General features: G+C 50.8%; 1 protein-coding gene across 4 annotated transcripts in view; it reads left to right on the top strand.

The window, feature by feature from the left end:
• Positions 1-16,438, top strand: part of GRAP (GRB2 related adaptor protein) — a 36,130-nt gene extending 19,692 nt beyond the window's left edge. The window contains exons 1-3 of one of the 4 annotated variants that reach the window (XM_084641093.1): positions 1,610-2,646; positions 8,903-9,179; positions 13,415-16,438. In XM_084641093.1, the coding sequence (XP_084497219.1) occupies positions 2,228-2,646; positions 8,903-9,179; positions 13,415-13,600 (882 nt within the window). In that variant the 5' untranslated portion in view covers positions 1,610-2,227 and the 3' untranslated portion in view covers positions 13,601-16,438. Of the gene's footprint in view, positions 1-1,609; positions 2,647-8,902; positions 9,180-13,414 lie in introns of those variants that run through there. The other 3 variants (XM_084641094.1, XM_084641095.1, XM_084641096.1) reach the window with 3 other exon arrangements.
• Positions 16,439-17,178: the final 740 nt, after the last annotated feature.

Consider the following 17,178-nt stretch of genomic DNA (forward strand, 5'->3'; position numbering starts at 1 on the left):
ATCCAAAGCGACCCCTTGTACAGCACAGGCCACAAAGCTGCACCCAGCCATTCCTACAGCTGGTCTCATAAGCCAAGGTCCTATTTTTATTTGCATTATTTATGGCAGAGTCTTGGAGCCTCGGTCACAGATCAGGACCCCACTGCGTTCAGTGCTTTACAAACACAGAACAAAAAGACAGCCTGGCACCAACTTCCCTGCTGGTTTTGCTTTTCCATTTTTATTTCGCAAAAGCACTTACAAATGCTTTAGGCCAACAGAGATGTTTCCCAAAAACAAGGAGCACAGAATTCACCACTAACCGTCTACCCAGAAATGACAGAGACCCAGCCAGCGGACTAATTGCCGAAGGACTCCAGGGCTTGCCGTGAGCACTGACAGCCCTTCCCTCTACGTGCCTCAGTTTCCCCATCTGTAAAATGGGGAGCATGATACTTTCTCCTCCTTTGTACAGCAGCTTGAGATCTCCAGACAAATGCTACAACAGTACTAAGGATTAGTATTGAATAATGTAATCAGGTGTAAAATTCCACCCTAAGGAGTCCACTGAACTCTGCTGCTAGAAACAAACTAGAGCACAGGTCCCATCAACCTGGCCACGGGAAAGGCACCCGGTTAGCTAACTGGGCAGCCGGTCCGGCTGGTTTAATCTCTCCTGCTGTAACATGCAGGAAACACACTGCAAGCTGCTCGGTGGGAGAGAATTCACTAATTAGTTCAATGCATTCTACTCTCATGTAGCAGACACGTTGCTATTATCCCTGCAATAATCAACCGAGCTTCCCCTGTGCACTCTCAGCACACGTCTGTTCCTCTGAAGAGTCTCTCAGTCTGGATTCTAGCTGCCTTCATTCAAACTAGCCTCCATCCCTGGGATGCAACCGACTTTCCAAGGAACTGCCATACCTAGGATGGCCCTGGTCCGACAAGCTGATACACCGACAGCCAGTGGAATCTGCTCTGGGGGCAGGGATCTGCCCATCCTAATCCAGTTGTAGGATCGGGGCTTAAGGTTTAATTTTAGGAATTGCTAAAAAGGTGTTTGGGGAAGTTAGGACCAGGAAGAAAAGGCTCAAGGATTTTTTCTCTTTTAACAGTGTGGCCGCTTGTTGGAATCGCTGCCTTTCTAGCATGTTCTTCGTTTCCTCAGATCAGCCCCCGGCTAAACTGCCTCATTCTTCACCACTCAGGCCTGGGGGCATTTCTAATTTACTCATGGGCCCAAAGGTTTCTCAGAACATGCATGCATGCCCCCTCCTGAAATCTAGGGGGAGCGCGGCTGACATGGAGGTGACAGAGGAGGCCTCTCGATCGGCCGGTGGTGGAAAGCCAGCCAGGTAACTCACAAAACACTGAGATCAGTTCTGTGTGCATTCTGGGTATGGCTCACCCAAAGCCACAGCCTACATCAGCACTGCTACTGTGTTATTATAGTGATGAGTGCGCATTCATTACGAGCTCCCAGCACCATTTATCTCAATGCCTTCCAAATGCTTTAGGCCAATAGCGATGCGTTTCCCAAAAGCCAGGAGCACAGAACACACCATTGACCATCTATCCAGAAATTAGGGAGACCCAGCCAGCAGGCTAATTGCCCAGGGACGCCAATTAACAAATGATTTGAGCAAAGGTCCTACTATAAGCAGCCCTTATACCTGAGACCATGGGGTGTGTTCCCACCAACTCACCTTGCTCCTCCCTGCGCCCACCCAGACTCCAATTCCATGGAGGCAGAAGCCATCAGGTGTCCATGAAACATCTGTCAGGGTTTGTCTGTCATCCGCCATGGGCAGAGAGAGCTCCTCTCTCAGAATCCAGCCTGATCTTCTCTGATACTCTGTCAGGCTGCAAACAACCATGGTGAACCAAATGCCATGGCTGGGATCCCAGATAGTCGGCAGTCAATGAACCTGACTCTCCTCTCCCTCTGGGGTAAATCAGGAATAACTCCATCCAAGTCAATGGAGGGGCACCAGTGTAAAATTGACATGAGATGAGAATCAGGCTGGAAATCCATGGGGCCTGGTTGGGCCACCCTCCCGCAGGTTGACTAGCTCCCCTGGAAATCCATGGGGTGACTTGCAGTGTCAGGTCCTGCATTCTGTGCACCAAAAGCACCCGGTGCTACAATACGTGCACCTCTCCGGCGGGGAATCCCTTGCTGCCTGCCGCTGGCTCTTTGCCAGGATCCCCCTTCTGACCCTCACCAGCTCCCTACCCAGAGAAGATGGCCTGGAGGGAAGGCAAGAAGAAGTCAAACCGATATTCCAGAGAACACCCCGAGAGGCCACTGCATGTTCCAGCCTCCCGGCGGAGGGGACCAGCCACCCATCAGGTGCTGGGGCAGAAGGTGTCAGTAGCACCGTGGGGGTATAATTGGAGCGGGGAGAGGATTAGACCCACCCCCACATCTGTCACCAACTCTGCTCCTCCTCTCCCTAAAGAGACACACTGCCCGGGGACAACGGAGCTGGTTTGCTCTCTCTGCCCCGAAGCCCAGTGGAAAGTGAGCAACTGTGGGGAGGGATCTGTATGCCATTGCAGCCTGGCATGGAGCAGTGTGCCACCCAGGGCCTCACCGAGCCCAGAGCCTGGCCAGCGCTGCGAGCCCTTCATTGTTCACACACAGTTAGGACTCGGCAAGAGGTAAAGGCCTAGCAGCTTCAGTTATGTTGCAAGAGTTTGGTCTGCTTTTTAATCACTATTCTCCTTTTCAATTATTTCTTAATTAGCACACACAAAGCTATTAGCTGTAATACTGCATTATACAACTCCCCCTCCCTGTTTAACTTTCCAGTAATCAACTCCGAGCAGACACCCGCAAAAACATTAATAAGAAAACAAAAAGGGAAAATTCATTATAGAAAAAAAAATTCAGGGTTTTTTCTGTTTTTTTTTTTTAATGTAATGTGAAAAAATGCCCGAGGCGTTGTTTTATCAGTGAAAACCCAGAGAAGTTTAAGATTTCTGTCTTCATTAATGTTGCGTTTGCCAATGTTCATGAGGTAAAGCACTTGGGATGTGAACATATCAAATTTAAACTTTAAATTCTGACCACTTGATTTACTTCAATTCAATCCAAATTGATTTACTTCAAAATTGGCCTGATGTTTAGATCTCGAGAGAGCTACAGAACAAGACAAGTTTGAGGTTTCTAACTGTGCTAGTGTGGGGTTGGCAAGTTCAAAAGTTGGTCTCTACCTTGCAATCTGAGTCATGCAGGCAGATCCCTGCACTCAGGAGGAACCTCAAGATTCAGTCCTCACAGCAGTGTTCTCGCCCCTTGCATCTTATGGACCAGTTCCTCGGCTGGTGTAGCTCAATGTAGGTGGTCTTCAATGGAGCCACCCAATTTAAATCAGGTGAAGCTTCACCCTACATCTCCCAACACAATCTCTTATTACATCACTCCCCCACACACATTTCTTTTATTCACCAACATCAATTCCCCATTTCCTCCAGCTCCCCCACAACTTCCTCTGCATCTGGCCCCTCTCTGATCCGCTCCGCTGGGAACATGTTCTCCATTCCAGCCTGCCCTCCATTCACTCACAGCAATGATATTAATAATAAACAAACCATAGTCCTGGCTTCCCCAGGGCATCCTGTCTCCCTGGAGACTTGTGGACATAGACTGCAAGATCTTTGGGGCTGGGGCTGTCTGGTTTGTGTCACGCACATTGTCAGCACCTAACAATTAATTATATTACTATGGGAGCTGAAAACAGAACAGGAACTCACCTGGGTTGCAGGCATTACAATATAATATGCTTATTGCATGAACTCCCCCACCCTTCCCAGATCCACACACACACCCTCCTTTGTTTAGTCTCTGCCTTGGCTGTGCTGTGTCTGATTTAGATGATTCGCTTCTTGGAGCAGGGATACTGTCATTTTATTTCCCTATAGAGAGCTGCATGCCCCCTGAATGACACTGTCAAACCGCGCCAGGATATCAAGTATGTCCTGTTCCACAAGGCAGCTGTGTGCAGCTGCTTGGATTGATACTTGCAATGCTTCCCAAACGCTTTGGATCATGCCGTTGTCCCAGCCTGCTTCTTTTGGGGTACCCCTTCTTTAGGGGTATTTATCCGCTGGGCGGCCATCTGGTGGAGCCGCTGCTAGGAAGTACTCTGATGTTTTGTTCTCTCGTGACCATCCACCCCCATTTTTAAAAAAAAGTGTGATGATCAAGGGAAATGGTGCCTGCTAGCTAGTAAGGGAGCGTAGACCTCACACCTGGCCCACAGAGGCTGTTATCTGATCAGTTCACATATGTTTTCCACTGCCGGATAGAAGATGACTAGACAGTCTACAACACCTCTCAGCATCACAGAGAGATCTGCCCAGAACAACTCTGATTGCATCAGCAAACTCCAGCCTGGCTGGCACCGTCCCTGGGATTTTTGACAGCTGTCAGCATTAGCCCAACTCTGAACCCATGGAAGTCAAGGGTAAAACTCCCATTGTCTTCACTAAGAGCAGGGTTAGGCCAACACAAAGTGCTTTGGAAAAGCCCATCCTTCATGTTTGCAGCCCTGTATGCAGCAGGCATGGTTGTTGCACTCCAGGCAGTACACAGGGATTGGAGAGAAGCACTAGGTATAGCCCTCCATCCCGAACAGACGTCTTAAACCCTCTACGTGTCCATCCCCTAATCTCAAGAGCAGAGGATAGAAGTGACAGAGTGTAGGTGGCGAATGGGCAGGAGTTGCGTCATGGCCACTGGGCAGTCGAGGAGCTAAAGGAGCGCTCAAAGACGACACGGTCATTGTGGAGAAGCTAAACGAATTATTTGCCTCAGTCTTCACTGCAGAGGATGTGAGGGAGATTCCCATGCCTGAGCCATTCTTTGTAGGTGACAAAATGGAGGAACTGTCCCGAATTGAGGTGTCAATACAGGAGATTTTGGGATAAATAGATAAATTAAACTGTAAAAAGTCACCAGGCCCAGATGGTATTCCCCCAAGCGTTCTGCAGGAACTCAAATGTGAAATTGCCCAACTATTAACTGTGGTATGTCGCCTATCGCTTAAATCAGCCTCTGAACCAGATGACAGGCAAATAGCTAATGTGATGCTGAGTTTTTTTTAAAAAAAATAAAGGCTCCAGAGGCGATCCTGGCAATTACAGGCCAGCAGCAAGGGCCGGCGTTAGGGGGCAGCAAGCTGGGCAATTGCTTGGGGGCCCCGCGAAGCTACATTGCTCAGGCTTCGGCTTCAGCCCCAGGGGGTGGGGCCTGGAGCCCCCGGCTCCAGCTCCATGCAGTGGAGCTTCGGCGTTCTGTCCTGGGCCCCAGCGAGTCTAATGCTGGCCCTGCTTAGCGGACCCCCCACACCTGCTTGCAGCCCCCCCAAGGGGGTCCCGAACTCCTGCTTGAGACCCACGGCTCTAGACCCAGCTCTGAGCGCGTGTGTACCTGATATATTGAGTAATTGTGTCTGCACAGAACATGGCTTTGTTACCATTCCTTTGCCCTGCATTGCATTTAAAGTAGCTTTGACATACCTCTTGCTCTCCCTAAGGAAGGATTTTGCCATATGCGTCTCTGGGTTTTAACATTTCCTTCGCTCACAGTATTGTAACCTCAACAACACAACATGTCACACTAGCCCTTCCGCAGCCAACTCCACCCATCCCAACCCAGCCTGCCCTCCCCAAGGTTTCCTATTTATACTGACCCTGCTCATGCCACTCCCCTGTTGTGCTGAATATCTGCAGCAACTCCGGGCTCAGACAGCTGTTAACTCTTTGCTGCCCCTTCCTTACAACTGGCCTCCAGCATTTCCCACAGCATGCCCAGACCCGCTAGCCTCTCTGCCCCGAAGAGCCACTCCCTGTTCTAATTGTCACCGCTCAGTCACCAGCCTTGTTATTCCAGGGTTCAGCCTGCCCTGATCCCTGGGGACAATGCTGAGGAAGTCTGGGGGAAGATTTTATATCCCCCTGAAACAAAGCCAGGACAAACAAGAGGGAGGGATTTCACAGCCAGCCTTAAGATTAGAGACGCATTTGGCTCCGGATCCAGATGTCCCGAGCCGGGGCTTTGCTTTGTCCCACTGCAGCACTAGCAATCAAGGGATAAAGGATTTGGAGCTGGATTTTCAGGGGTGCTGGACACCCACAGGCGTAGCAGGAGCCCATAGGAGTTCTGAGCACACAGCACCTGTGTCCCTGAGCGTTTGAGGCCCTGGGTTTATCATCCCTCCTCCCCTGCCCCATGACCCCTAGCGCCCGCATGTATCTGGCATGCTAACCCTGAGAAGGGCTGAGGCTCAGTTCCACTAAAGCCCCTTTACAGCCCCCTGCCCAAGCCCCCCGCCGCGATGGTGCCCAACAGTCACAGGGCCACAACAGGGCCATCAGCTTAGGAGGCAGGCGAGGGGCACCACGGCGGATACAAATTGCATGATGGCTATTTTCTGCTTCCTAGGGTCCATGGGAAGCCAAGCACAAGTTAGAGCCACCCCAAAGCCAATCTAACCTACCACAGGGCCCCGACCCACCCCATGGTACCAGCAGCGTAAAGGCAGCTTAAAGCCCTCTTAACCCCCTGCCCTCTGGTCCTGCCTCATGGAGTAACTGAGAATCCAGGGGGGAGATTTTTACAGTCACAAAGGGCAGTTAGCACCCAACCACCCCACGGCACGTCCAGGCCACTCTCTGACTGTGTCTCTGGGCCCTGCCGTCATTACGGGAAAGGTAAGCAGGGCCAGGCACGCTCAGCTCCACGCCCCTGTGCCAAAAGTTTCCCTGTTCAGCAGGGCTGTAAAAGGGAGATGTGATCCCAGCTGCCCGGGAACGTCAGCCTCCCGGCACGGAAAGTCATTTCATAAAAAGACATTGTGTTGCCCATGGCATGCAGGTGGCTATTCTGTTTTATGGGCTTTAGACACCAGGGCAGGGTTCTGATCCGCAGCACAGATCCTGCAGAGTAACAGGGCTGTTCTTTTCTGACTTTCAGCTGCCGAGTCTGTATATAGTTTCTGGGAAGGTGCGTTCCTTTCTTCCCCTCCAATTCTTCAGTGCAACTGGCTGCTCCGAGGAGCGCTAGTCGTGGGCTAGGCCCTCATTGTGCTAGGTTCTGTACAAAGAGTACAAAAAGGCAGTCCCTGACCCAAGAGCCTCCAGTTTAAGTCTGAGACAACAGATGGACACAGGCAGAGGTGGGAGCCCTAGGACACAATGAGACAATTCTCTTTGGGAATATGGTCACCCTACCACCCAGGGGAGCATATTACACCTGCACTCCATCAACTGCACCGTTCATGTCCTGAGGCAGTGCAAGGCGTCAGCTTGGATTTATAAAACCCTTTATGGTTTTTTTCTCCTGCACACCTGAGCGACCCGGAGCCCAGGTTGATCTCAGTTACACTGGTTTACATTGACTTAAGTGGAGTTACTCTGGGTTTATACTAGGTATGTACCTTAACTGTTTACTCCCTGGCTTTTAGAGGTTTAAGCATAGATCCACTTGGCCTTCTGAGACACTGATGATCAACATTAACTCTGCCTTAATGGAGAGCAGAGAGTAGACAGACAGGTAAAGCCCAGTTCTGATCACTTATTGCTAACAACATCTATCAGCCCATCCGTAGTATTAATGCAAGTGTCTCTTCACAGCATAATAAAGCCAACACCGCATTATCCTGTGTTTTCCATTCCCCCTTAGCTGCATCAGCACACACAGCCCTGAGCAGACACTGGGCTCGTGTTGAAACAAAAACAAGTTTGTCCTAACTCAGGCAAATCAAGCTGTATGTTGCCACTTTCGAATACACCCCTCCTTTTATCCACAGACATGTTTAATCTCACTGGGCAGTTCTAGCCGACAGTGGGAAGTGAATATTTGCTGAGATTGCCATGCCCAGCACCTCACACAGCCGTCATTGGCCTGCAATGTCAATCAATAGCAATTAAGCATCAGGAATAATTATGAGCTGGGTGGGATAAAAGTGCCGATGCAACCCTTTTATCTATCAGCAACACCATCCATGTGTTTGTAACACACCTACCCTGATGTGTTATCTTTAGCCGCACTCTGCTTTACCACTACCAGGGTGCGTGGGAAACAAACCTGTTGTCCTGTAGTTCACAAGGAATATGGCCTTGTCTGCACCTCTGTGAAGTAGATACTGACCATTCCTCTGTTTGCAAGGGGAGATATTGGTTCATGCTAACAGAGCAGATTGCAATGGAAGGAATGGTCAGCAGAGGCAGCTGGGCACCACATCTGGGCTGTATTGCCTTCTCTGCTACTGACTCACTGAGAAGCCGTGGGCAAGCCACTTATGTTCATTCTGCCTCAGTTTCCTTATCCATTAAATAGCTAGAAAAATACTCCTCTACTCCTCGGGGTGTTGCAAGGCTTAAGTAATTAATTAACAGGTGCAAAGCACCCGGCACGCCTCAGATGAAAAGGGCTGGTGAAGGGCAGGTTATTAGTTATTAGCATTGTGCAAGTGATGGGAAGAGTCAAGTGCAGGCAGGACGCCAAGCGGGTGATGTGTAGCCCATGTTTTGGAACCCACAGTTCCTCTCCATCAGGTTCGTAAATCAGCTTGCACACTTGGGCCTCGTTCTGCAGACACTTGGGCACACGCCCAGTGTCATGTGTGCGACTGGTCCCATCGTGGGTGTAAAGTTGAGCAGGGGTCCGCACGGGGGATTGAGGCCTTAGGGACTAGCTTGCAGAGCCATGTGTTCAGGAACCAGGGGGTTGGCTTTTGCAACACACAGGCCAGAAACAAAAGCTCAGATGCTATAGAATCAGATCCTGTCGGAGGGGCTGGATAAATCTCTCTACAGGCTGGTTCTGGGAGGAGAGGAGGGGAGTTGTGACACCCCTGCTTTAAAACCCACCTTTCAGAATAACAGCCTTCTTCTCTGAATGTGTCCACAGCTATGGGGAGCATGTCCAGCATTTCAAGGTACTCCGAGAGAGGAATGGCAAATATTTCCTCTGGGAAGAAAAGTTCAACTCCTTGAATGAGTTGGTGGATTTCTACAGAACCACAACCATCGCCAAAAAGCAACAGATCTTCCTGAGAGACGACGACCAGAACCATGAGGTACAGGGCTGTTCGGCTGTCCACACAGGTCACTCCAGGAGGGTTGCGAAAGAAGGAGAGGGCAGTGCCCAGCCCAGCATGTCCACTGCTCACCAGCCAAATCACAAGGCAAGGCCCCAGTGCAGCCACTTCACAGTACACGTGGTATAATGGACACAGAGGGGACAGCCACAGGCTGTTAGAATTCTTTGAGGGGGTCAACCAGCATGTGGACAAGGGCAATCCAGTGGACACAGTGTACTTGGACTGTCCGCAAGCCTTTGACAAGGTCCCGCACCATAGGCTCTTATGCAGAGTAAGGAGCCATGGGATAAAAGGGGAGATCCTCTCATGGATCAGTAACTGGTTAAAAAACAGGAAACCAAAAGTAGGAATAAATGGTCAGTTTTCACAGTGAAGAGAGGTAAACAGTGGGCTTCCCCCAAGGATCTATCTGGGACCAGTGCTGGTCAACGTATTCATAAATGATCTGGAAAAGGGGGTAAACAGTGAGGTGGCAAAGCTTACACACAATACAAAATGATTCAAGATAATGAAGCCCAAAGCTGACTGTGAAGAGTTACAAAGGGATCGCACCAAACTGGGTGAGTGGGCAACAGTGGCAGATGAAATTCAACCTTGATAAATGCAGAAGTAATGCACATAGGGAAACAGAATCCCAACTATCCATACACAAGGAGGGGATCTAAGTTAGCTGTTACCACTCCAGGAGGTCATGGTGGAGAGTTCTCTGAAAACATCTGCTCAAAGTGCGGTGGCACTCAAAAAAGCGAACGGTGTTAGGAACCCTTAGGAAAGGGATAGAAAATAAAACAGACAATATCATAATGCTACCATATAAATCCCTGGTACGCCCCCACCTTGAATACTGCGTGCAGATCTGGTCACCCCAGCTCAAAAATGATACATTAGAATTGGAAAAAGTACAGAGAAGGGCAACAAAAATTATTAGGGGTATGGAACAGCTTCCATATGAGGAGAGATGAATAAGACGGGGACTTTTCAGCTTGGAAAAGAGATGACTAAGCCGGGATATGATAGAGATTGATAAAATCAGGGAGAAAGTGAATAAGGGAGTGTTATTTATCCCTTCACATAACACAAGAACTAGAATTTCCTCAATGAAATGAATAGGCAGCAGGTTTAAAACAAACAAAAGGAAGTATTTCTTCACACAACGCACAGTCACCCTGTGGAACTCGTTTCCAGGAGGTGCTGTGAAGGCCAAAAGTGTAACTGGGTTCAAAAAAGAATTAGGTATGTTCAAGGAGGATAGGTCCACCAGTGGCTGTTAGCCAAGATGCTCAGGGGTGCAAACCCAAGCTCTGAGCATCCCATAGCCTCTGACTGCCAGAAACTGGGTAAGGGCGACAGGAGATGGATCACTCGATAATTGCCCTGTTCTGTTCATTCCCTCTGAAGCATCTGGCACCAACCACTGTCGGCAAATAGGACACTGGGCTAGATGGACCATTGGTCTGACCCAGTGTGGCCATTCTTATGTCTATACTATAGTCACTCAAAATGTACTTAACTCGAGTTAGATCACTCGACAGTGGCTAGCATGTGTCAGTGTTTCCACACAAGGTATTCACATGCGTTCTCTAGAGAGTCATCCGAGGGAGAACTGCAAACCGCATGCCTGCTAGGAAAACCACAGACTGGCATGTGAACCAGAGACTGGCAGACAATAGGGGCTTGATAGTTCAGCAGAGGTCAGTGCCATGAATCCTGGCAGCCATTCACACAAATGGTCAGTTACACTTCCACCCAGCTGCTGCTGCCTACAGGGTCCGGACACCCAATTCCCATTCATGTCAATGGGATTTAGGCATCTAACCCCTTTAGGTTGCTTTGAATATGTCAGCCATTATCACTAGCAGTTAGTACTTTGCCCTTTTCTAGTGTTGTCCACACAAAGCTCCCAAGGAGTAATGACTTCAGCCTCAGCACCACCTAAAGGGGGAAGGGAAGGGTCATTATCCCCATTTCATTGGTGGGGAAACTGAGGCACAGCAAGGGGAAGAGACTTGCACTGAGCAGTTCTGCAGCAGGGCCAAGAGCAGAACCCAGTCTCCTGGCCCCTATGCTTTAACCACTACAGCGTGCTTCCTCTCTCATCGCCCAGCAGCACCGTGTCCGTTTCCCTCGGCACTGCTCCTCAGAAACACCCATCGTGCAGGTATTTCCATGGTAGCAGGATTTCCTGCAGAGACTGTAGACTCCTCCTAGCCCTTTGATGGCTGGCATTGCTGGTGATTGGCAGCACTGGAAGTCTGCAGCTAGAAACACACACACACACACACACACACACACACACACACACACACACACACACGGAAAGGAGCTCCTGCTGTGCCGGCAGATTAATTAATGCAAAGAGCCTAGGTTGCAATAGTGACTTGCCCTAAGAACTGTCCTGGCAGATCTGGATTGCAGTCACACGCACACCAATCCGCACGGGAACTCACAAGCTGTTTGCCCTGCACGAGATTAGGACATATTCGCACAGCTTTCACCAGCCTGGCACTTTCCACAAACAATCCCAATACCATGTGAGTGCTGGAAGAGCCATGAAACTTTCACTTCCTGTAAACAGACCAACTCATTGCTCATATGAAGGTCAGGGAGACCCACACGCTGCAGTGGTGGCCCAGCTGCTGGTTACCTTTGGCAAGGGCTTAGGCTAGCTGCTCTGACTCCCCTGCCGGAGGAGAGAAGTATGTCTACACTGCACCCTAAGCCTGGGCTCAGGTTTGAGCCCAAGCCCACACCTTCTGTCCACACACAAATCAGTCTGACTCGAATCAGCAAGCACTCAGGACCTGGGTGCTAGGACCATGCTGTGGGGGTGGGACAGAGCCTGAGTCCCACTGTGAGTTGGGTCAAGTCCTGTTGTTTTGCAGTGTAGACGCAGCTCAAGCCCCAGACACAAGTCAGAAGGTCTGTGCAGTGCAGAATGACTGCATTAGCATGGCAGTGAGACCAGCTCCAGCAATTGTAACCCCAGGTTTATAGCGCAATGTGGCTGCTCAAGCATGGGCTAGGAAACACGGCAGCCACAAGCCTGGAGCCCACAGACCTGGGTTTACAATGCAGTGTAAATGTAAAGGAGCCAAACAGTAGCGAAGGAAAGAGGTTTGTGGAGTGAGGAGCTCAGCAGAAGGCTGAGCCTAGGGGCGTCTCAAGTGTTTGGTGGATCCTGGCCTTGCTCAGGCTGAACCCATTGCTGGGGGAGGGGTTCCTGCCTCTCTCTCCTCCGCAAGCTCTAGGTGAGACAGTTTTGCATGCTGCCAGGTTTGCAGAGTCCTGGGTGTTCTGCCAGTCTCTCTCCTGCCACTCAGCTGCAAAGCCTGGCTCTGGGCCTGCAGCTTCTGTTGGGAAGCCAATCGCAGGAGCGCAGTGCAGCCCGAGACATGCAGAGCTGTCCTTAAACGTGCTGATGGCGGAGAAATGGAAGGCCTGCGGAAAACAAAGCAAACAGGAGAGGAAGGCTGAAAAGGGGCTGGATTTGGTCTATCCCTGGGCTAGCAGTAACAGTGCTAGCTGACGGCTAATGCACAGCGTGCCACTCAGGGCTGGGGTGGGAACCGGCAGTGTACTCAGTCCACCACCAACCAGAACAGCAATCTGCAGAGGAGCGCTGGCCCTCGGTTCACTTTTATTGGGCACAGGCAGCTCTGCTTCCGGGGGGCATGACTTGTTTTGCCTCTGAAGGGGCAGATGGCCCGCAAGGGCCTCTAGGACGCTGCTCAGATAAAGCAAGGCCCCGGGCCTGTAAGGAAATGTGATGAAAGTCGATGGATTGTAAGTGGGCAGCTAATGTTGCAGGGATCTAGAGCCAGAGCGAGCAGATCTGAATGGCTGGGAACGTTCGGCTCAGGACGCAGACTTTGCGGCCCAATCCTGGATCTCCGGAGGCCCTTTTCCCTAAGGACACGCTGTGAAGAGAAGGGAGCAGATTCTCAGTAAATCAGCCTGAATCTTTGGCTTCGGAAGGGTTCTGTGGATTTACCCCAGTGGAGGCTAGGACCCCACGTTGTCAGTCGGGGGAAAGAGGTGATGGTGGGTCGTGGACAGGTCCGTGTTTGGGCTCATCAGCCAGGGCATGGTCCCTTTAGCGAACGCTTTCAGACACTCGCCTCCATCCCTGCCCATTCGTTGCCGGGAGGCTCCCAGTGTCCCATGTGGGCGGACAGCATTCCCTCCCCGCACTAGTTACAGTACCTGCCCGTAATTCCCTGCAGCTGAGGGCAGAGGGGGGAAGCAGCATTTGCCTGTGTAGCTTTGATGCCTCTTCTGGCTTTCCCTCCTGACTCCTCTCTCGCTCGGTTTCACTGCAGGTGAAGAAGCCGAAGTTCGTCCAGGCTCAGTTTGACTTCTCCTCCCAAGATCCGTCCCAGCTGGCCTTCTACCGAGGGGACATCATCGAGGTCCTAGACTGCCCCGACCCCAACTGGTGGAGAGGGAAGATCTGTGGGCGCGTCGGCCTGTTTCCACGGAACTATGTCCACCATGTTCACATGTGACCTGCTAGCCAGTGGCTGCCGGGACGCCGGCGCCCCCTGGCTGCCCCTTACAAAATAAACTGCAATCCCCTTGCCCTGACGCCATAGAGCTTTTAGGGGACAAGTCACCAGAGCACCAAGGACCTTTCCCAGGCTTAAAGCCCTACTGGGGGATGCTGCACTGGACGGACCTGAGACCTCTGGGAACTGTGTGCTCCGGTGAAGCCCCGTGCGCCGCAGAAGCAGCCTGCATTAGACACTTACGCACGGGGTGTTCAGTGCGACAGAAGAGGAGGCAACTGGTGGTGTATCCCTTCTTCTTCGTCCTCCGTCTAGCGCCACTGCAAGCCCTTTGGGGCAGGGACCTTTGTCCTCACACCTTCCTGCTAAGTGCCAAGCACACAATAAACCATCATAATCCCACTGACTGAGCCTGCTCTCTGAGGGCAAGGCGTGTGGGGCTTGGCTTTTCCCAGCTCCTGGGCTTGTGAGCAGCCGGGTCAGGCAGCTGTCGAGCCAAGAGGATTAAGATTAACCCTTCCACCAAGTATTTCCAATGCGCGTTCCTTTGACTGCCTGCCTCCTTCTAGAATCAGCCCTTTTCCCTCCCCAGATCTCAGACAGGCAGGCGCAGGGCCAGGGGCTTTCCAGTGGGGGTTTCTCATACAGACGTGACCAACCGAGCACACTGACTTCTGTAGGTGGGCAAAGGTAGGCATGGTGCCACCATGCCCAACTTGCCCCAAACCTGCCCCTTGCCCAAACCTCCTCTCCATTCTAGAACACCAGGGCCCTCGATGCAGCTGTCCCGTCCCCCTGGCGGGTCCCTGGGCATTCTCCCTGCATCCTGAAACTGCAGGGGGGTTTACAGAGGTTGCCCCCAGCTGCCGTTTCAGGAGACATATCTTTTAGCTTGGGCATCTCTCCCATCTTTCTCAGCCTGGAGCCACGAGGACCTGCTTGGATGCTCTCTGCACTGAAGTGATCCTGAGCAAACAGCGCGAGTGCAATCCACAGTGATTAACGAGGAGGCTGTGGGAGGGGACCGCGCATTCCTGGCACCTTTAATAGGGCTTCACAAAACAATCAAAAAGGCCCTACGGTTTTTACGGCACCTGGTTACGAGCCGACTCTGACACGCTGCCAGCTGTGTTCCATCGCTCACCCGGGGTGGAGTGATTGAATTCATTGTTTATGCAAATGTAGCTCTGTCCCACCCAGGGCTGGTGTCATCCCATTATCAACGGATGGCACAATTCTGGGCCAGATCCCACCTTGCCAAAGCAGGTGTGATGCAGCTGAAGTCAGTGGAGTTACATCCTCACGCCAGCTGAGGATTTGACCCAATGATTAGAAACTGCATGTGGATTGTGTGTTGGGCGAGGGGGAGGGGAGGTTGTTTTGGCCACTTTTAAAAGCCAGCGTCACACTTGGGAATCTTGCCAAGTGGGAAGGAAGAGATTAAAACTCCATGCCCTTGCAGGCTGTCTCCCTGAGAAGAAATGGTGTATTTAAAAAGCAAAGACTGGTGAAACCTGTTAGAGAAGGGGGTCAGAGGCATAAGATGCCCTTTTTGTTCTCCTCCAACTCACCACAAGGGCTTCAGGGCTTGCTACAAGCTGCGAGCTCAGCGAGATGCTATTAATGGTCTAAACTTAAGGCTGTGGCCTGAACAAAGCATATAGCACCTTACAAATGCCTCTTATAGTTGAGGAGTCTAACACGTGCTACTTCTATACTTACCTGAGCCTCAGGGAAAAAGTGGCCACAAGAATGGCCAGCAAACTGAGCTGAAGAAAGATAAGGGGTCAACCTGGAAATGCTTTCCAAAGAAACATGTAATGAATCTATGGAACTCACTGCTGCAGGATGTCATTCAGGCAAATCGTTTAACTGGCTTCAAAAGAGGATTAGCCACTTCTGTGAATAAGCAAAATGTTTCATAGCTAGGTTCAGAGCTTCCAAAGGGCACCATAAGTCCAAGTGTTTCAGAGCACCAGAGAAATTTTACCCCATGGGCAGAAGTTTTACCCCATGGAACAGTCAGGTGCATTATGGGGGATCATCTTCTGCGGCATCAGGCTTTGGTCAATACTGGCAGCAGGCGGCACCAGACAAAATAGGCTGCCGGTCCATGTCCGTTTGGCAATTTTCTGTTCGTCCGAACTCAGGCTGTAAACTGGCACTAGTGCCTTGGTCTTTCACTCAGACTTTGTGCGTTGCTGATCGACTGAAAACCAGAGGGTAGCCTGGGACTATAAGGCTACTTTATTCACGGGCACCTAAGTTAAAGGCTACTGAACTAATGTTTGCCTTGTCCTGAGTTGGCTGAAGAAGGCTTGAGGCAGGCCTCCTTAGCAACGAAGAACGACCACTGTGGTCCACATCTGAGCCAAACCTGTGGGCTGCCTCGGCTTATCAGCTGCATGGACATCGTGACGGCACCGAGCTACTGAGCCACAGAACCCCCGACACAGCATCATGTGCTACCGTGTGAAATGTCATCTACCTTCCCGCTCCCCTCCAACTGGCTCCAAACCTGGCTAGGTTGTAAATTCCACGAGACCAGTCTGAACCCAGAACATGCAGTGGGCTCCTTGTTAATATCGGGGGTGCATTAGGGTGTCACGTTTTGACTACACCTTCAGGGGGAAGGAGAAGCCTCTTTTTAGCTTCTATTTCCAAACTACTATTCAATCAGCTTGATTTTTTATCTATAGCTTGTTTCCTGAGGTCATTAAAGAAAGTAAAGCAGATCTCTCTCTCCAGAGACAATGAGACCAGGTTAATGTGACGTGGTTGGCAAGGGAAACAAATCTCACCAATGTACCACGGTTCAATATCACCATGATTCAGATATCACCATCTTCTGTTAGCCTGTGTCATATCCAGGGAAATTGTGTATGCACACACACACCTGCTACTTCTATGATGACATCATCCCATTAGGCCAGAGCGTATTGGCTAATATTGCGTCACTCCCCAGAAGTACAGCCTCCAGAAAGGCGGTACTTCCAGGACTGATGTGAAACCCACCCAGATTTCAGTGCTAGAGCGACACACTTCAATAATTCAGTGATCGTTTGCAAGCAACCAAGCAGACGGCATAGCCAAGGGATGCCCCAGGCACTGCGGATGGTCATGCAGATATAACTTCTAGCTGCAAACTGCATTTTAATTCAGAGTAAATAAAAAGTTATTCTGAGAAAACACAAGGCAGGGGGGTACACACAGAAGAGGGGTACACACCTGAGACTGGTTTCCATTTCCAATTTTAGGAAGGCCGTCTGGAGCTAGAAATACAGGCTAGACAGATGCTCCAGGGCTGACATAACAGTCTACTGTATGCATAAGAGAACTGCAGGACAGTTTTGTCCAAAGCTACTGCACCATGCAATGTCTTTGCCATAAGCTTCTTTAGAGTCAGTGGCTTAGATCTCAAACAATATTCAATGGAGAAACCAAAAATGGACAAGTCTGGAAAAGCCAACTTCAGCTTCTGACGGCACCCCGGTATGCACGCTGCTCCCATGCAGCTCTGCCAATGCACCTCAGCCCTGACCTGCAGCCCCCCTGCTTTTCCAGCCCTTGATCTTCCA

Source organism: Lepidochelys olivacea (genome assembly GCF_965140295.1).
Source record: "Lepidochelys olivacea isolate rLepOli2 genome assembly, chromosome: 10".
NCBI classification, from domain to species: Eukaryota; Metazoa; Chordata; order Testudines; family Cheloniidae; genus Lepidochelys; species Lepidochelys olivacea.